Genomic DNA, 24,206 nt, shown 5'->3' on the forward strand with positions numbered 1-24,206 from the left:
GAAAGCAAATTTGTGTGTAGTATTCTTTATTTATGAAAATAGCTTTAAAAACACAAAGTCAAAAGGTTTTTTTGAGTTTCCTCTGCACTGCCATTTATCAAACAAAGTCACACTTTATTTTGGCACATTTAAGACACGTTTCTTCTGTACCTATTGTGTATAATACAGTAAATGCAAGTGGTGATTTGATTGTACAAAACATAAAGCTCTCTCAGTGTTTGATCAAGTGCAATTACTTCTCACAAAGCCTCCAGGGAATGAACAAATAAATCATGCTTGGGAGACTCAGAATAGATAAAAGAAATAACCTCACTTTCTCTTTCAAGGTTTAAAATGAGCTTAGCATCAAATACTGGAGCAGCAACAGCAGTGGAGAGAAACCTGGTATTTACAGACCAGCCACAACATTATGAGCACTTCCACAATGAAGAGCTGCATCAAATATTCTGAATCTATTGTTAAATTACTACAATCAAAACAGAACATTCACTGTAGGGTGCTGTAGCTGGTCGGCTTGATAATGCCCACCCTGAATCTCCAATTCCACTGTGACAACAAAGGTAATTTATTTCTAACCTTGTTTCTCCTGAGCATCTGGTCAGAATCTCAGGGAGAGGTGGGTGACAGGACGCACTTTCTGCAACAACCTCTTTGACGAAGACTGCATATGAATCGTATCTGTTGCTTGGACTTCAACAGACAGTGTGTGTTAATTAACCATTTGCTTGATAAAGGGAACGCAAAAACACCAACATTCCCTTGGTCGCGTGAGTGGACTCACGACCTCAAAAGGACTGGCACAGACTCGATGACGAGACTGATTAAAGTTTTCCGTTTTTATTCAAATTGGGTTGTGCGCCGAGGTAAATTGAAACGAGCCTATGGTTACGTTTCAACTATTTATTGAAAGTTTACTTTTTCTCATTAGAGTGTGTGCTAAAGTGCTGTCACATTGCTCTTAAACTCTTAATCCGCTATGTGCGGACCAAACCCGGAAAACAGGTCGGCGGACCTTCTGTGAATGCCGCGATAACTGGCATAATTATGGGTTGATGACATGATGATTTGAAACTGAACTTTCTAAAATGTTATTTTCTTTATGGCTGCTGTCTTCAGACTAAAGTTTAATACATGTCTATCATTTTTTTTATACAAATATGATGTTACATATAAACACGAACAAAGCCTTAACATCAGATATTGCCATCTTTGGTAGCTCTTGAAGACATCTTGTGTCAAACAAAAAAAATTGTAGACATTTAAAGTTTGCTTCAATCCGTGTTTGCTCAAGGTGGAAGTTAGTTGCGGTTATTCCCTATTAATCATGCATTCATTTTTAATTCATGCTACATACCTTTGTAAAGGCAGAACATTTGATGCTGCTCTTCTATTGGCTATCATAATATTGTGCAGGTCATCAGAAAATTGTGACTCGTCAGTGCATACTATGGCATGGAGAGTTACACAGGCTTTTGCAAGGTAAACGTGTCCACAACGCTATCACTCGAATGTAATAACACTGACTACATTTAAAAAAACTTCCAAATTGTGGATAATAAAAAGGATACAAATGTAAATCATTCACATCTGACAGCTACATTTTCCTTATTGTAAACATACTGAAATGCTTGATAAAGTGCTCAGTTTTAAATATCACTTCAACATTCACTGGCCTGACGTACTTTGTCCTATCTTACCCATTAACATAACAATAAGAAACTGTCATTTTAATACCACTTTTCAAGAACTGCAGAGGAAGTCCTTTGTCATTATAATGGTATACTATAATAATAATTATTACAGTATTTTGATTCCACTTAGATTTTACCCGTTGTCTTCTCGTCATCAGCTTGTGGTGCCTCTCACACATCACCACCGCTATTCGGAGTCCCCAGGTTAGTGTCAGGAGGAAACAGCGGAGAGACGAGGTTCAGGTAGCCTTGTTCTGATGGGTGCTGCGTGGAGACCGATGCTCGAGTGCTGTCCGACACATGCTCAAACTTGGTGCGAGAGATTGCGTCCAACAACTCCCAAGGGTCACAGGAACCAGACGTGAAGCTAGTGGACACACAGTTGAGAGACATGGCAGAATGTGTCCAGTGATAGAAATTGGACAATTACAATAATCTTTCCTCTTTTTACATTCATACCTTAAATTAGATGTTTGCAGGATGCTTTCACAAAGAACTTTCTTGGAATTCTGTTCAATTGACATGATTAATGTGTTAAAGGCTTTTCTGAACGGAAACGGAACGTACACACTGAAAAATACTGAGACATTCCTCTTCAACTGGTCAATTCATTAATCAAGAGGTTGAGCTAGACCACTTAAGTTGTGTGTCTGTGAGCGAGCGCACACAAGTGTGTTACCTCATTGCTGTTGAAGGACTGGGCGTTCCGCAGGGCACGCTCCAAGGAACTGACCTGATTGGACAGCCTCAAAGTTTGATCCTGTAGTCGCCCGTTTTCTGCTTCTAAGACGTTGACCCTTGGAAAGGCACACTATTCATTGAGTGTGTTTAACTACTATTACTGCTAACTAGTTGAATACTGCCCTTCAAGGGAGCCAAATTGTTTATTAATAACAAGGACGGTCAATTTGTGAATGTTGTTGAAAGGTATAAGTTTGACTGACACCTGTGTTGGATAGTGGATGCAGCTCTCATGCTACTGTTGCCCATTTCCTCCACCTCGCTTATCTTCAGCAATAGCCTCCTCCTCTCCTCTAGAAGCTTTTCATTTTCCTCCATCACATTATGGATGCTCTCCTTTGCCTGTAGGTTCAGGGTATTTGTAAAATCTTACAAAATTCACAAAGTTCAAAATTCATAAAAAACGGCAAGCATCTAAGTTACACAAGACAGCGTCATGTCTGACCTTGTGTGAGAGATTGGCGGCCAGGATCAAGTCGTTCTCCAGTTTCTGGATGGTGTTGTCCCGCTGTGCAGTGGCTTGGAGAAAGACCTGCTTGGCCTGATGTAGTTTGGTCTTGTGTCGACTCTGTTTTTCATTGTACTTTCTAGTTGGAGTCGCAAAGAAGCTATTAACAGGATGCATTGACATCTCACATCTCATTTAGACCTATAACTTGCTGAGCTGAGAAAATGTGCATGCTGAGAAATGTATAATGTTGCATTCCGTGATAGAACAACATTTTGGTCTCACCTGACATGGGTGTTCAGTTGCAGGAAAACCTGCTTGACCTCTCCCTGCATTCTGTCACAATCGAGCTGACTGGCCGCTAGATCATCCTTTAGTCTGCGACAAGATGCTTGGTCATCTCTTATCTGGAAGATAAAAAAGCTTTACTGCCAGTTTCCTTTAAGGAGACACATTGGGATGTACAGTATACAATAGAAAATAATTAAAAGAGGCAATTAAATGGGCTTCATTGACATTTGATTGTCACACAGAAACAATATAATCCCCTTGAGGGTATTTTGGCGAAATCAGCAACAGGCGGACATCTTTATGCTGTATAAGACTAGTACTACAAGTACTGTACTACCAGATACAAATACTTGGGGAGTCATTAACAAGTAATCCAAAATGACAACTTTCAAGGGCTGTACATTGCAATATAAAAGCATAGTGGGATTCAATCCAGGCATCAAACTTGTACCATTATGTAACTTTGCCTCAACTTTGATGACATTACTTTTCTTTTTTATTGCTATCATCGTCATTACCACTTTCTTGTTATGGCTTATCACTGATACCCTTGTGAAAGGGTATAGGCATAAGAGAATGCAGAGGAAAATCTAATAAATAGTAGGCTTTACATGATCAGGATTTTTGGGGCCGATTACCGATCAGCGAGTTTAAAAAAACGATAACCGATCACAAGATGGAGGAATGTGTCTATTTAAATGAGCTGTTTACTGTATATACTTTTGTACTTAATTGCTCAAACAATTCTATTTATAATAAATAATGTATCTTTGTTCATCTATTTATGCCAGCGAGGCATCGTGACAGACAGAACAAATGAATGGTCTTCTATTAGATGGCAGGAAGTAAATACAGTAATTAATGTATCCACTTTTTGTGACATTTTTGTTTGTTGGTGTGCCGTGAGATTTTTCAATTGTAAAATATGTTCCTTGCTTCATAAAGGTTGGAAATCACTGCTCTAGTCAGATCGTGTATTCTAATCAGTCAGGTCAAACGAACATTACATGACAGAAATAATGGGTGCTAACTTACTGTAATTAAATTACTTTATTTTTAATAAAATTACTTCGCCCACACCGAAACTTTAGAGCATCATTCGACAGAACGGCGGCACGTTTACGTCCATTAAAAGTACGTGAACATACCTCAAGCAAAACTTAAACGAACGTCCTCTCCTGTCTTGAGCACGGGTGACCACCAACACACGTTTTTCCCCATTTAGTCCTGATAATACAGTCGGCGCGAGCCACTCTTGTTGTCGTCGCCACGGTAACGAGTGTATCCGGTCGCATTTGAGTTGACAAGATAAAGCCCAATGATCGTAAAAAACGGGATGCGGTGGTAGCGGAATACAAGATTATATTGCAGTAGTCTCACAGTGCAATCGTGAAAGAGCAAATGTCGTCTGATCCGGGCATTACGTGCTGCCTGTCTCTGAGGTGTTGGCTGTCCCACACCGCCGACGTCATTTATTTATTTATATTTTTTATAAATAACTTCATTGGCCGTCAGATATTTACAGTACTACGTCAAAAGACACACGACAAGGCTAAAAATAAAATAGCTTTTGGATTAAAATATACTGTGCACGCGGAGTAACTATCTTTTGCGGAGCCGATCAATGACGTCATTGACGGATTGGTGAATTATGACATTAAAGCCGATCAGCATCCATCCATCCATTTTCTGAGCCGCTTCTCCTCACTAGGGTCGCGGGCGTGCTGGAGCCTATCCCAGCTGTCATCGGGCAGTAGGCGGGGTACACCCTGAACTGGTTGCCAGCCAATCACAGGGCACATACAAACAAACAACCATTCACACTCACAGTCACACCTGCGGGCAATTTAGAGTCTCCAATTAATGCATGTTTTTGGGATGTGGGAGGAAACCGGAGTGCCCGGAGAAAACCCACGCAGGCACGGGGAGAACATGTAAACTCCACACAGGCGGGGCCGGGGATTCAACCCGGGTCCTCAGAACTGTGAGGCTGACGCTCTAACCAGTCGGTCACCGTGCCGCCGCCGATCAGCATAAAATGGTAAATCTCGGCCAATACCGATCAGCCCGATAAAATCGGTGTAAAGTCTAAGAAATATCTACCGTGAGACTAGAGCTTTGTCTAGTCTTGTCTCTCCCAATCTTGTTCATTTATGGTGAAATTTTGTACAAAAATAATAATAATAATTAGAAGAAGAAGAATTAATTTTAATTATTGGCACTCAGAGTCACCTACAAACATACACTAGTTAAATAAAATCATGCAATACAATATAAATAACATAAACCATCAATTAAAATGGCAAACATTAAAAATGATATGCAAAATGTTAACATGAATAGGCATGACTTTTAGAATATATTTTTAAAAAATTGTTGGTAATATTTTTCAAACACAGTTCTTTGAGGGTTTACTGAGCTTTTAAGGAGTGTGAAATGTGATTCAGTGGTAAAAGCAAAGGATGATGGCTTTCTATACCTCCTCTTGGGCCTTGTTAAGTTCTGTCTCCAGCTGTTGTGCTCGGTGGCTGAGCTCGGCATTGGTCCTGGTGAGCGACGCCTCCTTCAACCTCAGGGAACGTACCTGGTGCTGGAGCTCCTCCTCGCGCTGCTCCAAGAGCTTCCTGAAAAAGAAAGATGGAGGATGAGGCCAGCGTGGTTATGGTGTTACAGGACAGGTTAAAACAGGACCTTAAGTAAGCATCTCTGCACTTTTTTATGACCTTTTGATCTGGTCTTCCTGCTGCTGGGCTCTCAGGGAGGACAAGGTGTCAGATAGATCCCTGCTGTCTCTTTCCAGACGGCTCCTCTCACAGGCCCGAGCTTCCTCAATGCGCAGCTGGTGCTGGGTTGTCTTGAGCTGCTGTTGCAGCTCCAGCACCTGTCATTACAATCGAACAGACCAACGCTACTTAGTCTACCCAAAATAGTACTAACAACACCATACAGAAACAGACTTTTTGCTGATAACAACACTTTGAAATAAACTTTAAAGAGAGGCACCCCCTATTTTGTTGACCATCCATGAACAGGAGGTGAGACAGATCTTCAAACAACAAAACATCAACAATGCGGCAGGCCCAGACCTGGTGTCCCCATCCTGCCTCAAAGTCTGTGCCGACCAGCTTGTTCCAATCTTCACACAGATATTCAATAGCTCTCTGGAACTGTGTAAAGTACCATCCTGTTTCAAACGCTCCACCACTATCCCAGTCCCCAAGAAACCTGAAATCTCGGGTCTGAATGACTACAGGCCTGTTACCCTGACATCTGTGGTCAGGAAGTCCTTCGAACACCTCATGCTGGACCATCACAAAGCAAAGCAAAGCAAATTTATTTATATAGCGCATTTCATACACAAGGTAAGTCAATGTGCTTTACATGATTAAAAGCATTTAAAAACAAAGAAAAACAGCTCATAAACATTGAAAACAGAAAGAAAAAAAATACAATTAAAACAGTGTGCAGTGCAAGAAATATCATTTTAAAGTGCAAATGCTCTAAAAAGCATGGGGGAAAAAGAAGAGTTTTTAACCTGGACTTAAAAACATGCACACTTGGGGCTGACGTCACTTCTGTTGGCAACTTATTCCATTTGTGTGCAGCATAAATAGCTAAATGCTGCTTCACCATGTTTGCTATGGACTCTGTGCTCCACTATTTGACCTGAGTCTGTCAATCTCAGAGCCCTACTGGGTTTATATTTCATTAGCATTTCATTCATGTATTCAGGACCTAAACCATTTGTGTGATTTTATAGACCAGTAGCAGAACTTTAAAATATATTCTAAAGCTGACTGGAAGCCAGTGTAAAGACTTTAGAATTGGAGTAATAGGTCAGAACCCGAGCTGCAGCATTCTGAATGAGCTGCAGCTGTTTAATGCTCTTTTTTGGGAGTCCAGTCAGAAGACCATTACAATAGTCAAGTTTACTTGCGATAATAGCATGGATGAGCTTCTCCTGGTTTGCGTGACACATGCAATCCTTCACTCGGGATATGTTCTTCAGATGGTAGAAGGCAGTTTTAGTAATTGATTTGTTATGACTGTTGAAATCAGAACAGCAAGGTTTCGGACTTGGTCTTTGCTTTTTAAAGCGAGTGACTCCAGGTATTTACTAACAGCAATCCTCTTTTCTTTATTGCCAAAAACAATTCTCTCAGTTTTGTTGTGGTTTAATTGAAGAACATTTTGGCTCATCCAGATATTGATCTGTTTTAGAGAGTGACACAACACCTCAATTGAACTGTAGTCATCTGGAGACTCTGCTAGATAGAACAGCTGTGTCATCTGCATTGCTATGATAGTCAAAATAAAAAAATTGATTTTGCGTGGGTTTTCTCCGGGCACTCCGGTTTCCTCCCACATCCCAAAAACATGCATGCTAGGTTAATTGACAACTCTAAATTGCCCATAGGTGTGAATGTGAGTACGAATCGTTGTTTGTTTGTATGTGCCCTGCGATTGGCTGGCAACCAGTTCAGGGTGTACTTCGCCTCCTGCCCGATGATAACTGGGATAGGCTCCGGCACGCCCGCGACCCTAGTGAGGAGAAGTGAGGAGAAGCGGCTCAGAAAATGGATGGATGGATATATATATCAAATATTACTTCTATTAGTTTTAGACAACTTTCACATGCTTTATTATTATGTTGTGATTACTAGCTCTGTGTGTGTATTACTTGTTGCAGCTGGACATTGATAATTGTTTTGTTTTCTTTCTCTGTCTCTCACTTCGATATAACAAGGGGGCTTTTAGTCTGGGCTTCAGTAACGGGTGACAACTCGTAAGACTTGTACCTTTACCTCTCTTTGCAAAGACTTTTCTTTTTTGTAATAAAAACCCACAAAGACAAGATTGCATCCTCACTTATTTTGTCAGAAAAAGATTTGCCAAAACAGTATCGACAGGAAGTGCAACGGCTGGAGCTGTAGTGCGGCTGACACAACCTGGAACTGAACACGCTCAAGACTGTATAGATGATTGTGGACTTCACGAGGCATCCTTCGCCACAGTTGCCCCTCAAGCTGTCCAAATGCCCTGTGTCATCCGTTGAGACCTTCAAATTCCTGGGAACTACAGTCTCTCAGGACCTGAAGTGGGAGATCACCATTAACTCCATCCTCAAAAAGGCCCAGCAGAGGATGTACTTCTTGTCGCTTCTGAGGAAGCACGGCCTGCCACAGGAGGCTGTCCTACACAGCAGTCATCGAATCAGTCCTGTGTTCTTCCATCACAGTCTCGTTTGGTGCTGCTACAAAAAAGGACAAACTCCGACTGCAACGGACAATAAAAACTGCTGAAAAGATTGTTGGTACCCCCCTACCCATCCTGGAGGACTTGCACGCTGCCAGAACTAAGACAGAAGCATGTGAAATCCTCTTGGACCCTCCACATCCTGATCACCACCTCTTCCAGCTCCTTCCCTCAGGTAGGCTCTATCAAACAATGCAAACTAAAACAAGCAGACATTCCAACCGCTTCTTCCCTCTGGCCATTAACTTCTTAAACAGTTAATTTACAATTCCATTGTAACATGCTGCCAATTTTGTCTTGAGATTGTTGTCACATCTCTGTGGGGCCAATTATACATTACTGCACGCACTGTAGTAGTCTCGCCACTCTGCACTATTTGTATATCTGTTGTTGACCAATACTGGCCACTCATGTGCCTGAGTAGCATCTGCACCATTGCACAATTGACATTGTCCCAGATTATCGCACTACTAGTTACTTTAAACTGCATACAAGTCTTTGCGCCCTTTGCACAATGGTCATTGCACCGGACTATTTGTTCTCTTAGTCATTTAAAACTGCTCTAATTGTTAGAGGACTGCATCTTTTTGCACAATTGTAAAAAAATAAAATAAAATGGTACCGGCATTACCACATTACTGGCAACCCTTTACTGCTCAGTGACTGTGTTTTTTATTTATTTATGTCTCAAAAGTATTCTCTGTCAATTGACGGTTTTCGTACCAGAGCGGCTCCAGCTACTGGAGACAAATTTTTGACATACTTGGCAAATAAAGACGATTCTGATTCTGACTTAGAGAGCACAGACATCTGCAAAATCAACCAGTTGAACACAAACATCTTGGTTCTTAACAGCGAAAATGATCCAGATACATATTTTCCACTGAATCGAAGAGGCTAAAATGTAATAGGACGTACATATGCACATCAATTAACAACCTGATCTGATGAGAAGGATAGAATGTTGTACAATCACAATAAGGGAACTGGGAATAACCTTTCACAAGTAGTTGTTTTTTTTTTACTTAATTCTGTAGTGACCACGTGGACAAAAAAAGTTAATTTTGTAAAAAATGGGTTGAGAATTGAGCAAGTTATGACCTAACCTCAATGTCCATGCACTGTCTTTGATGGACACGTCAACCTCCATAATATGGCCGCCACGTCGGTTAGCCAGGCTGCTCGAACGCGCTGGCATAGCTAGTCGTCATATCTATTGCTACCACGGTTGGTTCGTACGTCTGCCTCACAGTTTAGAGGTTCAGGGCTCGAATCTCAGCAGCGGCCTTCTTGAGTGACGTTTGGATGCTTTACCCAGGCTTGTGTGGGTTTTCTCCGGGTACTCTGGCTTGCTCCCACATTCTAAAAAAAAAATCAGGCATTTTCAGTTCATTGAAGACTGAATTGTCCGATGTTGTGGATGTGCATGTAAATGCTTGTTTGTGAATATGTGCCCTGTGATTGTCTGGCTACCAGACAAGGGGTACACCCTGAACTGGTCGCCATCCAATCGCCAGGCACATATAAACAAACAACCATTCGCACTCAAATTCACACCTACGGGCAATTTAGAGTCTTCAATCAACCTACCCTGCATGTTTTTGGGATGTGGGAGGAAACCGGAGTGCGCGGAGAAAACCCATGCAGGCACGGGGAGAACATACAAACTCCACACAGGCGGGGCCGGGATTTGAATCCCGGTCCTCAGAACTGTGAACCCGATGTGCTAACCAGTTGTCCACCGTGCCGCTATTAAGAGAAATAATTATGGAAAAATAATTAGTTTTAGCTGAAACAAGAGCTGGTTTGTAATTCAGTAAACTATATCCCCATGGCTGACGGAAGACCTCAAGTTCAGTCACTGAGAGATGCCTCGTTAAGTGGTAAAAGCCCATTTGGTTTTAACCAAGTCTCGCAAAGACCAATCATATTGAGGATTATGGTTTCTGATAAAATCGTTGACTAGGAAAACCTTTGAGGAAAGTGATCTAATATCCATAAGACCAATTTTCATTAAAGTGGGCTGATTGGAGCTATTTGCCTCCAGAGTATTCATAGTAGTATTGTTAATAAGATGCATCGTCTAGGACCCATATTATATTTTGAGTTGCTGTGGGCGCGGAAAAAAATTAATACTGCAGGTACTTATTTCTCGACATGTCATCTGCAGAACGAACCAGGGAAGAGGGCTTAAACTTATCACACAGTATTACCTCAGTAGAAAGCAGAAAAGTCTGCAATGCATTAGTGTGTAGTGGATCAGAATATGTAGTATGTTACTCTAACCTACGTACAGGACTATGTGTTTTGTTAGAGTCCAGCATAGCGCTAGTTGGCCTTAACCTTACAGACTCCACACCCGTTCAGACAGGCACGCTAATCACCTGGGTCCCGGCTGGCTCTAGTGTCAACTGTCATGGAAAGCTCAAACAGTAATCTGTGTTTCTAGGAAGAGTGTGGCGCCTACCCTGTTATAGTGAAGACCATCCACTCTCTTCAAGATGGGAGTCCTCCAGAATGTAGGCCAATTATCTCCAAACTGAAGTACCTGTTTGCTACAGAAGCTAGCCAGCCACCGGTGAAGTGAGAATAATCTGCTGAACCTCTCATTATTGCCTCTGAGTGGCAAGGGGCCAGAGACAATTACTCGATGGCGACACTTTTTTCTGGTGAGATGACATGATTTTTCTGACGAGAAGTCCTGGCTATGTTCCTCTTTGTCATCTCTGATTGCCTCATTCTCGTATCATTGGAGCCGACATGTGTCACTGTATCAGAGTACCTAGTGTTGTTAGCACCAAGCTGGTGTCTAGGTCTAGTTGCCTCAAAAACAGGGCTACTCTGCTCTCAGAAATTCTAAAATGTCTCAAAAAGTGGAAACGAAGGTAAAAGTAAAACATAAAAATGTAAGTAGACAAGGGGGAAGTGCCAAGAGTTTGTCTATCGGACGCACACAGTGTTGCGTGGCTGGAACAGCGTCTGGAGCAGCGTCTGACGTGAATGTGAGATGTGAATATGCACAAAATTCAGCCATTATTAAGGATACGTAGTGTTTTCTAAAGACAGTAATGATCTTTTTTTAACTGTGTCAACAAAAGTTAATGACAATATTCTTTGAAGCATAACATGATTAGTAAGCACCGTAATTGTGGAAACGAATTTGAACCAACAGAACATGGCAAATACTACATTTCACAACAGAGGGTAAGGGCGAACATCAGGACAATCACCATTTGCCTTAAAGCAAAATTTAGTGATCTAGTCCTCAAACACTGGGACCATAATGCAATATTTGAGTGTGTGTGTCCCACACACTGACCTTTTTGTCAGCAGTAATGACCTGTGCCCTCTCGGCCTGCAACTCCTCTTGCAGACTGTTGGCAACGCTGCGGTTGGATGAGTGGCGTGCCAGCTCCAGCTCCAGCTCCCTGATTCTCTGCTGCTGACGTTCTGAACTAGTCACCTGAGTGTGAAGACTTTGCTGCACCTGGGCCAACTTGGTCTGCACCTGGTTCAGCTCTGCAGAAAGCTAAAGGAGGCAATTTTATTAACAACATTTCCTCGAATGCGTTACTCATTCCTCCTAACATTTACAGTTTAACATAAAAAATAAAACAAAAACCTTAAGTTTTTCATTGTCCAGCAGGGTGTTGTGCCTCTTCAGGTCCATGTTCTTCTCCTTTTCGTAGCGCAGTTCTCGTTCTGCTGAGGTGAAAAGGCTCTGTACTCTTTGGAGGTCCTGCTTCAAATGTTTAGCCTCTTCTGCCCTCTGATGCTGGACTATGTCCAGGGACTAATGAAAGAATGAGGAGACATGGATGCTAAGGATGAAAATCATACAAACACACAAGATTTTATTGAAGCTAAAATGGGATCCCTGATGATTAAAAAAAAACTAAATCCGTAACTTTGGCATTGTATTGAGAACATCAAGTACAGCATAGGACATGCTAGAACACGCTAAGGACGTCACATCAGGAATCAATGTGGATGTTTATGATCAGATATGAACCTTCCATTACAACTAGTGCATTAAAATATCATATAAGATGACAAGGAATCATTGGTGAAATTGAGAAAATTGATTGTAGTTACCTGATTCAAGCATTTCTCTATGGTCTTCTCCACTGGACCAGAAACTGACTCTAATTGAGGTGACTTCAGGTTGCTGCTAAGTGCTAAGTGATGCTGCTGGAGTTGTTGCTTGAGGTGTTTTATCTCAATCTCCAGTTTCTCTCTTTCCCCTTCAACTGCCAGCTTCTTCTGGATACTGTCACTCAGTTTGGCCTGCAGCTCAGCAGCCTTCTGCCCCTCAGAGGCCATTTCATCTCTGGAAAAGCCAACACATGTAAGTCAAACAAGAAATCATTTTTTTTTTGACTATCCTATCATAGCCCATTAGTTTCTCTCCTTTCAGCATTTCCAAGTCATGCCACACACTTGAGTGTGTTGTGTTCTGTCTGAAGGCTGCTTAGTTCTTTGGTCAGCCTGTCAGCCTGCTCCTGCAGTTGGGCCACCTGTATTCTGTTATCTCGCAGGTTCTTTTGGGTGTGGTTATTTTCTTTGTGACGCTCCAGCTCACTCTGGAGTCGACGGTGAGCTCGCTCCGTCTGGGATAACTGAAAGACATTAACGCAGCGGAAGGGCATATTTTTTATTTAACATACGGTGGGTACGGAAAGTTTTCAGACCCCCTTAGATTTTTCACTCTTTGTTATATTGCAGCCATTTGTTAAAATCATTTAAGCTCTTTTTTTTCTTAATTAATGTTCACACAGCACCCCATATAGACAGGAAAAAAAAGAGTGGCCTGACGGAAGCCTCTCCTCAGTGCGAGACACATGAAAGCCTGCATGGAGTTTGCTCAAAAACACCTGATGGACTCCAAGATGGTGAGAAATAAGATTCTCTGGTCTGATGAGACCAAGATGGAAATTGTTGGCCTTAATTCTAAGTGGCATGTGTGGAGAAAACCAGGCACTGCTCATCATCTGTCCAATCCAGTCCCAACAGTGGGGCATGGTGGTGGCAGCATCATGCTGTTGGGTGTGTTTTTCAGCTGCAGGGACAGGGAGACTGGTTGCAATCGAATAAAAGATGAATGCGGCCAAGTACTGGGATATCCTGGACGAAAACCTTCCCCAGAGTGCTCAGAAGCTCAGACTGGGCAGAAGGTTCACCTTCAAAAAAGACAATGACCCTAAGCACACAGCTAAAATACCGAAGGAGTGGCTTCAGAACAACTCCGTGACTGTTTTTGAATGGCCCAGCCAGAGCCATGACTTAAACCCAATTGAGCATCTGGAAATACCTGAAAATGGCTGCCCACCAACGTTCACCATCCAACCTGACAGAACTGGAGTGGATCTGCAAGGAGGAATGGCAGATGATCCCCAAATCCAGGTGTGAAAAACTTGTTGCATCATTCCAAAAAAAGACTCATGGCTGTATTAGCTACTACTAAACACTTATGGCTGTGTGATATTTTAGTTTTTCTTTTTTAATAAATCAGTGAAAATTTCAACAATTAAGTTTTTTTTCTAGCAATATGGGTGTGGTGTGTACACACAAAAAAGAACTTAAATTATTTTAACAAATGGCTGCAATATAACAAAGAGTGAAATATTTAAGGGGTTCTGAAAACTTTCCGTACCCATTGTATATGCTGATTTGATTGTTTTAGAAGACCCTTGTCTGTACTCAATCATAAACTAGGATGCAAATGTTAGATATATCAGTCCTGTTCTCTGATAGTTAATAAAATTAAACTGCAGGACGAGCCAACAAACTGGTTGTGCTCTGCTCATGCAACCACCTGAAAAGATGGGTAGGTGGTAGGGTGTTCTACTGCAGTTCACAATAACAATAGCAATACTCAGACAACTCCAATGTACGAAGACAACAGCTGGCAAACCTTTTCCTCCAGAACCGCCTTTTCCCCCTTGACTTGGTTGAGACCCTTGATGAGAGTTTTCCCTTGCTGGCATTCAGTCTGGAGACTGTTAACCTCAAGTCTCAGTTTCTTCAGATCTCTCTCACCAATTTGCAAAGCCTTGCACAGATTAAGAACATTTGTTGTTTCAGTTGCAACTTTTATTGAGAGAAATGCAACAAATGTAATGAAGCCATCATTGCACACTACCTCCTTGTCTTTTTTTAAAGCAGCCTGAGCAGCGCTGAGGTCCAGCTCCAGTTGTTTCCTCCAGTCCTTCTCCTCAGTCAGACGAGCTTCCAGCAGAGCCATTCTCTCCGGGCCGCTGTCCCGTAGGTGCTTGATATACAGCAACAAAGGAGCATGATGCATTTGTTTTAGTTTTATCACGGTTACCTTTTCTACACTAAATTGTCACATGAATGGTAATTCAGTCACGTCTTGATTCCAACCATGGACAGTTTCCATAACTTTATGCGAGAAGGGAAGATTGGTGCTGCTTTCAATTACAAGCCAATTGTAAAATATCAGTATAAAAATGACAGTTGTCACAAGTCCTCAAAATGAACATGTAAACCGATGAATTAAAATAAGCCCTCAGTTATTAAATGCTTGCTTGCTTTCAATACTCATGAGGTTTCAGATATTTTTGCATGTTCTAACCAAAAAGGAAAGCATTTTTAAATACCTCAATGAGGCTGATTCATATGTATTTAAATTATAGTAAGCCACCATGAAGTTTCTTACCAGCTGTAAGAAGGACTCTGTGGTTTTGACCTCTTCTCCATTCTTTAACAGCTTATCTTGGGTTTCCTGCTTCTTCAGCTCTCCCTCAAGGTTTTTGATCTGCATGATAAGTTCACATTTATTACTGACCCTAAAAGGAGACTGTCCTAAACTCCAACCTTAACTCTCTCTTTGAATCAAGGACTCACATTAATTGATGTAAGGGAAACACACTACTTTCCCCTTCTCTGTCAAAATACTAACTACGAATCCCACAGTAAAATTCGCTGGGAGGGTTCAGTGCTGATCATTACCCGTCGATGTAGTCCCTCCAGTTCTCCGTCATGGCGAAGCCTCTCCTCCTTGCTGGCATTCTGGGCCTCACCGAGCAAAGCCTCCAGCTCCTCATTCCTCTCTTCCAGCTCCTGCTGCTCCTTGCGTAGCCTTTGGAGTTGACGCTCCAGCTCTCTCACCTGAACAAGTCTGTCCTCCATCATTGCATGACAGCTGATATTGAATGATAGGATGAGTCAGTATAATACTACTGACCGAGAGGCAGTTGCTAAAGACTTCAGGTTTACCGTTTGTGAGTTGGATCCGATTCTTTAGTTGAAAAGCCAGACATGTTCTTTAGTTCACTGAAATTGTTGTTTTGCCTCCCATCCTCTTTCAGGGAAGCATCTTGGTCTACGTTCCTTGTTTCCAACTGGATAAACAGCAGCAAGCTGCTGTATAATCTGAACATAAATAGACTTTTAATGTACAATAATACTAACCTGCTCGAGAAGGGTTTTCTTATCAGACTCTAAAGAGCGCACTGTCTCCCTCAGACTTCTGTTGTCAGCATCCAGTCTGTTACTTTGCTCTTTGGCTCGCTGCAACTTCATCATATCTGAAAAAACAAATTACATCAATACGGCAAGGGTAATTAAGCTAAACCAATGTATTTTTCTCTCTCTGATTTGTCTTTTTATGCTGATTATATACTGTGTACAAGGTGTGTCCGAAAAATTCAGGACTGGTGTCACGGAACAGATTTGAAACCCAAACTACGATTTTATTTCCCCCTTCAATGTGAGCCAGACAATCAACCAGCAGGTCTACAAAGAGATCCTGTGGCATTTGCAGCAGGACAACTTGTTGCTGCTTCACCATGACAACGCGCCTGCTTACAATGCCCAGAGCAGCCAACAGTTCCTGGCCAAGAAGAACATTGCCTCTGCAGGAGCAACTCTACACCCCCAACCAGGATCCATGTAATTGTTTTTCCTCTTTCCCAAGCTCATGGGCGTCATCAAGGGGCCCTGTTTTGAAGACGTGGTTGCATCAAGATGGCCGTGACAACGGAAGAATCCTTCCGGCTGTACATGAAGGCATGGCAGAGAACGTTGGGAAAGTGTGTTAGACGCTAGGGGTTTTACTTTGAAGGGGAAAACTTATCGTTTGGATTTGAAATATATCATTTGTGACATCAGTCTTGGACCTTTTCTGACACATCTCGTATTCATATTAGTTTATACTACTTTCGTAACATTCATTTTTTTTAAAGAACAAAGTGTAAACCCGCCTCTCTCCCAAAAAAATCTGTTTGCAATCAGGTAACATTGACATGAAATTTCCATGAAAAAAAAACTGTATAGTATAAAACAAATGAGCACCAGATCAATGACAAACATACTTAAGAAAAAGGCTTATCTCTCAGTGGTAGCTGAATGCCAGTCACAAAATGTTTACAATCTCACCGCACTGTTTTACTTTGTCCACTTCTTTCTTCAGAATTTCTAGTTCTTGGAGTGTTTCCTGAAGCTCAGACCCTGATATTTAAAAACATGTTATTTTGTAAGGTACAAAATACACTTTCTTTCCTGCAGATGCCTATATACCTGTTGACAAAATGGTTGTACATACAAGCAGCCTAGAGATAAATGTAACGTTATTATAGTACTACACAGGAGCAGGAAAATCCCAACATGTTGACCTGCAGTTCATTGGAGGATGCACACAGAGTATTTGCAACACACCACAGGGGTCAAGGCTGTTGCTTTTGGTCACATCCAGCTCATTGTTGAGCCTTCGGATTTCTTGATGAGCCATCTCCAGCCTGCTCGACGCCTCCTCCAAGTCACGCTCCAGCCGCCGCCGTTCATGTTGCTCACGGGACAGCTCCTCACTGTGAGCCTGTTGTTGGATGAGATGGGCATCAATGACGGGTGGGGTTTGGACAGGAAGCTTGGGAGGAGATAAAGCGGGTGTTGTCAGAGACATGCATTTTGAAGAGGGAGTTCAGTTCATCATCGCTGCACATCCGTAAAGTAAGGGCCATCTGGGATCGTGTTCTATGTGTAAGTGCAACAAAAAACAGTTCTCATGCTGGCAATTGTGATGTGCCCATCACCTCCCATCACTTACAAAAATACTTCACAAGGACATGTTAGTGACAAAACCATTACTGTGGCCATGCAGGTACCAGTAGTAACAAGCAGTGCCACACTGAAATAAGCCATACAAGCTACTGTTCACGTGGTTGTTTTAAAATCCCATATACAGTATGTTAGTTGAGTTAGTTTAGTCTGGAGAGGGAACCTACAGGGGTAATATTGTTTTTGTTCTGAGCAGACCTGCGCAGCCCAAACAGCTTCTTCCATGGAGTCTGAGATGAACCCTGATGAGAGCAAAAACCAGTGTGTGCAACAGCACAGCAAACAAATAATGATAAGATTAGAAAAGGACAAAAGAAGGTTAAGGGAAGCGCCACACTGGTTTCTTTAACCAGCAGAGCACAGAAGAAGTTCAGCTAAATTCAGGAGGCGTATGCATGTACACATTGGTCAGGAGATGTGCTTGAGATAACCATTCCTCCATCCATTTTATGTACCGCTTATCCTCATTAGGGTCGTAGGCGTGCTGGAGCCTATCCCAGCTATCTTCGGACGAGAGGCGGGGTACACCCTGAACTGGTCGCCTGCCAATCGCAGGGCACAGAGATAAAACAACCATTCGCACTCACAATCATACCTACGGGCAATTTTGAGACACAGACAGACAATAGAATAATGTAAAATGGGAACATAAACTTCCGAGCAAATGGAGGACTTTATTGAAATGTGTTTTACTCTGATTAGAATAGGCCCCAGAAGGCACTGCTACTTTCATGCGGTGGCTACACCTTCACTCATTGGTCAAAGACGTGCCCACTTGAGATTAACGAGTAGCTGTGAATTTAAATTGAGTAAGTGACTGCTGAGAGACACTGAAAGGCAAATGCAGAACTAACAACATATACAAATTCACTTTCAGAACAATTTGTCCAAATTGCAACAGTCACAATCATAATCACTAATAAATCATGGCTTCAATACTTTTTAACACATCAACCTTGTGATGGCCGACGCAGTACGCAGCCTATCCCAGCTATCTTTGAGCGAGAAGCGGGGTACATCCTGAACTGGTTGTCAGCCAATCGCAGAGCACATATAAACAACAACCATTCGCACTCACATTTCCCCCTACAGGCAATTTAGAGTTGACAATTGCAGCCTGACTCAAAGTACATTTGATTTCAACGTCCCATCGTCAAAAATATCTGTGTCTATAGATTTATTCACCTTTGGCAATTCCGTTTTTAACCCTGGCAACAAAAAAAGCAAGTCCATTAAAGCATATTAATCAGATCTCAAACATCAAAATTAAAACTCAGTATTCTATTTTGCAAACAAACAAATAACATTGCTAAATGATTGAATTGGATAGTTTATGAATGGACAAGAGTGTTGGTTTCTATTTTGTGCAATGTACTTCTGGTGGGTCTTCTCTTGCATGCTATTTATATAACATATCTATATTTCCTATATCCATAATTGCTGCTGAAACGATCCAACTTTCCCCATTGTGAGAATAATAAAGTTTTCTTATCTAGCCATCCATTTTCTGTACCGCTTGTCCTCAATAGGGTCGCGGGCGTGCTGGAGCCTATCCCAGCTGTCTTCGGGCGAGAGAAGATAGAAAAATATTAATTAATTATCCCAGCTAATTATTTTTTTGTAATTTCCTAATTAATACAAGATGTACTAGCGGATTAGCTCTTGTCACCGATGTGCGCGGTTCCGCTGGGACCACAACCAGGGCCACGACCCGTAGCACCTCAACGCAAAAATACAAAAGACCAGTGCAACAAATACGAAACTGGCTGATCTGATGAGCAAAAATGTTGCTTAAACGTAAGAGTAGCAATGGAGGATGTCCACTCCAGACGTGGGTATAGTAACCAAATATTGTAAATATTGTATTGTATTGTCAAGTAAGAGTACTGTTACTTGACAATAATGTGACTCAAGTAGAAGTAAAAAGTAGTCCTCCAAAAAATTACTTGAGTAAGAGTACACAGTACACAGTGAAATTCTTACTCAGGTACTGAGTAAATAGCACAAACAATAAATAATAATTTGATGGGAAGACAGTGCCAGACAAATACTACAACACATGAAAGCTGTTGTTTTTGTTCGTCTAAATGTAAAAACAAGTAACTCGCTGTTGTCTTCACAGTAATGACGACCTTCCCAAAATGGTGGCCATTTAGGCACGCCGATCAGCTGGGCTGGTTTATCTAGTGTTAATACCTACGCCCAGGAAGTCCAGTAGAAGACGTTGTCCGAGGTCATGTGACTTTCTTTTGTCGTTTGATTGGTGAACTAGACTTAAACGTCACAAGCGCTTAAATTAGATTGGCGCAAACAGCGCCCAATGCGGAAGTCGAAGTCATAGTCTCGCGCACTAAATAGTTGATAAATAAGCAATAATTGATAAATCAAAGTAGCGAGCGACATTTAGGTCATTGTAACATAGTAAAAGTACTGTTACCGCTAGCTGCCAGTGTTCAATTCAAAGAGTAAGAAACAGCCTATTGAAGACAGCGACGGCGACCCCCCCAACCAGGAAAAAGTCATCGGATCTATACGATTCAGGTAAATGGGTTCCAATTTTGAGTTAAAAACAGCGAATTTCGTCGAAAGGTGACTGATTTGTATGTATGTATTATGCAACATAAGAACAAGCTTATGATAATTACTTTTTAGTGCATAGTAACGATGTAACAGAAGTCACTAAATATACAGCCCAGAAGCAGACCTGTGTTCTTCACCTGGATCGGGACATCCCTTATGTTGCCAGACAAGCTGTGGCTCTCAAGCCTCCTCTCGGCAGCCTCAAGCCTCTCCAGCAGTGTTGCCCTCTCCACCAATAGGTAAGCCACCTGCTCACTGGGGCTGCTCAAACCCATCTCCCCAAGGTCTTCCTGTGCTAACATCTCTGCCAGCTCCTTGCTCTGAATCTCTAGAAGACAGGTTTTGTAGAACAGGACTGGGAAATAAGACTCACAACGGGTACTTGTTGGGAGAAAATGATCATGCGTTTTTAATTTTGCCATTCAACTCATCGTTAAAAAACAGCAAGTTGTGCCAAAATACTGAAAGATTGACCAGTTAGACGTGCATTCAAAAGTTTAGATATAAGGCCAAATGAAGTTAAACTCTAAAAGGTTATAGTGCTTTTTAGGTTCATCCGGAAATTGCACCTAAAAGCTGAATATCCGTAACTTTTTGTGAGGAGAGTTCTGTATGTTCGCTGAGAGATTGCAGTGCGCAAAGTCTCACCTTGTTGCTGTCTGATGTGGAGCAGCTCTTGTTGCAGTTTTTCGTTGTCCCTTTCACAGCCAGCAGTCACACACTCGCGTTGTTGCAGCAGCCCACGGATATGCGCTACATAGCTGTCCATCTAACAAACAATAAGACAAATTGAAAAAGTAAAAAGAGCGCTCAAGAAAAGCATACATCCACCAAGGATTTTCACCAATTGAAATAATTTAGTAGCTATCTGCTAAAAAGAGAACATGTTCATTCAGTCACAGAAACAAAAGATCCTAAATACACAACAAAATTACAAGATCATCTAATGAGATTTCACCGCTGTTAAATGGGATAAATGGATGGATACATTCGTTTGACTGCACAGCCTTTTCTGCAAAACAGCTACCATCTGACAAAGAGCTCTTTGTTTTTAAATTTAGCCCATTAAAAACAATAGGGATTTTAAATGTGATCATTTTTACGGCATTACATAAATCTGGGATTCTGAACTGTTCTGACCCTGGTCGCATTTTCCTATTTATTTTATTTAGTTGCGACACTCTTTAGTCTACAACCAACCAAACACACCCTTTCTTTAAAACAATATATATATATATATATATATATCCAACAAGAACATAAATATTTACATGTGCAAAGTGCATTTCTGAAAACATCAAAAAGGTGAGGAGGGACACAAGTGTATATATATATATATATATATATATATATATATAAAATATGTAAAATATATGTAATATGTAAAAATCAATACGGTGTTGTGTGTTTGTGTTGTGGTGGAATTTTGGGGGGCACGGGACAGGGGGAAAAATTACTTCTAATCTCAAAATTGTGCTACAGAATAGAATACAAATCTGAATTGGGAATAGATTGAGTTGAGTATGAACATGACAGAAACTTGCATAAAAGTGAATAAAATCAATATCAAAACTGCTCAAATTTCAAAATGTTTTCACTTCACATGCTGCCAATTTATCCTCTTATGGGCAAGCACTTCACTACATATCACACACACGCAAACACTGGTAGAGGTAGCAGTGGACTGGCACAGCATTTGTTTAAACCATTGTAAGACTGGGCGATAAGACCCTTCCATCCTTTGTGCAACAATTTACAAAGACTCTCACCTCCTTCATCTCATTGGCCTGCTGGGAACGCAAAGTACGCAGCTCCTGGGTGGACACCTGCAGCTCCGCTTCAGTGTCGAGGAGCCGCCGCCAAAGGTGGTGCTGGCGCTCATCTGGACTAGCCCCTGGAGGCAAACCATCATCCCTGAGCCACACGGAAATCTGGTCCAGCTCTGTCTGTACCTGGGGACCAAGAGGAGGAAGCCCATTTTTCCGGATTCTTTCACATTTACTAAAAAAAACAATGCTAGATAAGAGCTGAAGTATTAACTTCTCATGAAAGACCATCTGGTGTGCTCAGTAGTTTGCATGTCCGTGATTTAAATATACAGTAAAGCCTACATATCTGTAGTTGGCTTTTCCCGAATTTCACATTTATTTTCTGTGGAATCGCTGTGGAAACTTTAGCTATTTTCTGAAAAAAAAATCACTCTATTAGTGTTTTTTGTGCTCTTTCAATAATGTCCTAAAATGCCACAAGGTGCAGCCAAATCCCTGGCAGACAGGAAAGTAGTAATTGATGTCATGAAGTATGCTGAGGTGATACATCTGGACTCTCTTAGTTAGTGTGTCTCTAACTGGTGGAATTAATTAATACCCAAGAAGTAGCTGTCGGCGTCTGCCTCACAGTTCTGAGGACTGGGGTTCAATTCCCGGCCCCCGCCTTGTGTGGAGTTTGCATGTTCTTCCCGTGCCTGCGTGGGTTTTCTCCGGGCACTCCGGTTTCCTCCCACATCCCAAAAAAATGCATGGTATGCATGTTTTTGAAGTCTCTAAATTGCCCCTAGGTGTGAATGTGAGTGTGAATGGTTGTTTGTTTCTGTGTGCCCTGCGATTGGCTGGCAACCAGGCAACACTAAACACCTGTTGCTGAACTCAATACTGTACTTCGCAGGTCGTGTAAATCGAGTTGGCCACATATAAGGCCCCAGGAGTGGCCAGTGACATGCAGTATATTGTCACACTATCATTAAACACTTTAAACTGCGGGAAGGAACCAAATGACAAGATAAGGTTTATAAGAGAAGCGAAAAGATTACTATAGTGACCAAAAATACAAGATCACACGCTCATGCGACTGCTGCTATATTCTTAAAAGTAGGAAGCAGATGTCAAGTTAGTGTCATAAAAGCTGAATCAGTCATGTGCATTAAAACAGACTGTATGTCACGGAGTGACAGAAGTAAAATGGAGTAGAGGCTGTTCAAAACAAGTACATCAATAGTTGAAATGTTTACCTCTTCGCGGTCCATGGTGACACATTAAATTGGATGGAGCAGCATCTGGCAGGGATTGAGCTTGTCTTCCGTGGTTGGTAGAGGGGGAATAAAAGCAAGGTTCAAGACGAAGATTTGTCCTCTTAAGTCAATCTGACGTCATGCACCAAAGTTATCCTCCAAATTTCTCTTCTGCCCCATCATTGCTGCTGAGGATATGAAACATAACGGTCAATGCAGTTTGAAAATCTGAGATCCTGGTGAGAGAGGACTGGATCCAACGCAAAGCCTAAAAGCAGATTAAGATACAGTCAATCATGTCAGAGCTACTGAAATACGGTGGTAAGGATATATAGTGAACCAAGTGATGTCTATGATGATGTCTTGAAAATCCTCGTGCATAATCTACTTCTTGCGACCACTATGGGGTTAAATAGCGTTATTTTCAAAATGTCTGAAGAGGGGGAGCAGAGAACGCAGGCTTTCAGAACAACACCACTTGCATTCCTTTTGGCCACGCAAGCTCAGCCAAGATGCGGTGCAGCCCTAAAAAGTTTTATAGCTGTGTTCGGTTGGATCAAATTCTGCACTCGTATTCGGTGGCGAGTACCCGGGTTAGCGAGACTGCAATGCGACTTCCAAAGTTTGAACGCTGAGCTAACGCTAACCCAGCTAACCCTCGAGACTCTCCTCTCTGGAGTCGCGCTAGTGACCGCCGTGGTGAGAGAAAAATACAACGCTTGCCACTTCTTAGCTGTATCGCGGCTCGTCTTGCAAGCTTGCCGATAAACGTTTTACTCACCCTTGAACGACAATTAGTCCAAGTTGAGCAAAAGGTTGACGACAGGCGCGGTAATGCCAAGCGAAGCGAACTGGCTTCCACGAGCACCTTGGCAACGGAGCGTACCATTACGAGGTTTGGAGGGGTGAGCCCCAGATTTCTATCAATTGTAATAGAACACCACTTGATTAAAAAAAAGGAACTTTACATTGCAGAAAATACTGAACGGGCCAGAAGTACAGGTTCCTCTCAACAAGTTAGAATATATTGATTCCAATTTATTGATATTACATACCTAAATCAATTGTGCAACAGAAGCCTGCAAATGGCACGGTAAACAACTGGTTAGAGCGT

At 41.8% G+C, this 24,206-nt stretch overlaps 1 protein-coding gene across 5 annotated transcripts; it reads right to left on the bottom strand.

Moving 5' to 3' along the window:
- Nucleotides 1–22: 22 nt before the first annotated feature.
- ccdc30 (coiled-coil domain containing 30) lies at nucleotides 23–23,963 on the bottom strand. Of its 5 annotated transcripts, none has more exons than XM_061681876.1 (26): nucleotides 23,874–23,963; nucleotides 23,093–23,277; nucleotides 21,855–22,037; nucleotides 20,734–20,854; nucleotides 20,223–20,413; nucleotides 17,673–17,747; nucleotides 17,107–17,263; nucleotides 16,828–16,899; nucleotides 15,862–15,977; nucleotides 15,667–15,791; nucleotides 15,400–15,592; nucleotides 15,107–15,205; nucleotides 14,570–14,698; nucleotides 14,342–14,479; nucleotides 12,868–13,046; nucleotides 12,523–12,757; nucleotides 12,050–12,220; nucleotides 11,747–11,956; nucleotides 5,895–6,052; nucleotides 5,651–5,795; nucleotides 3,166–3,287; nucleotides 2,878–3,019; nucleotides 2,638–2,774; nucleotides 2,371–2,488; nucleotides 2,151–2,200; nucleotides 23–2,058 (listed from the first exon to the last, which is right to left on the bottom strand). In XM_061681876.1, the coding sequence occupies exons 2-26, from the start codon at nucleotides 23,105–23,107 to the stop codon at nucleotides 1,863–1,865; spliced, it is 3,477 nt and encodes a 1,158-aa protein (XP_061537860.1). In that variant the 5' UTR covers nucleotides 23,108–23,277; nucleotides 23,874–23,963; the 3' UTR covers nucleotides 23–1,862. The 5 variants fall into 5 exon arrangements, with proteins under 5 accessions (XP_061537860.1, XP_061537841.1, XP_061537851.1 ...); XM_061681857.1 differs by having other exon boundaries at nucleotides 17,107–17,314; XM_061681867.1 differs by having other exon boundaries at nucleotides 17,107–17,314; nucleotides 23,093–23,280; nucleotides 23,874–23,961.
- Between the last annotated feature and the right edge of the window lie 243 nt (nucleotides 23,964–24,206).

Source organism: Phycodurus eques, chromosome 1 (genome assembly GCF_024500275.1).
Source record: "Phycodurus eques isolate BA_2022a chromosome 1, UOR_Pequ_1.1, whole genome shotgun sequence".
In the NCBI taxonomy this organism is placed as follows: domain Eukaryota; kingdom Metazoa; phylum Chordata; class Actinopteri; order Syngnathiformes; family Syngnathidae; genus Phycodurus; species Phycodurus eques.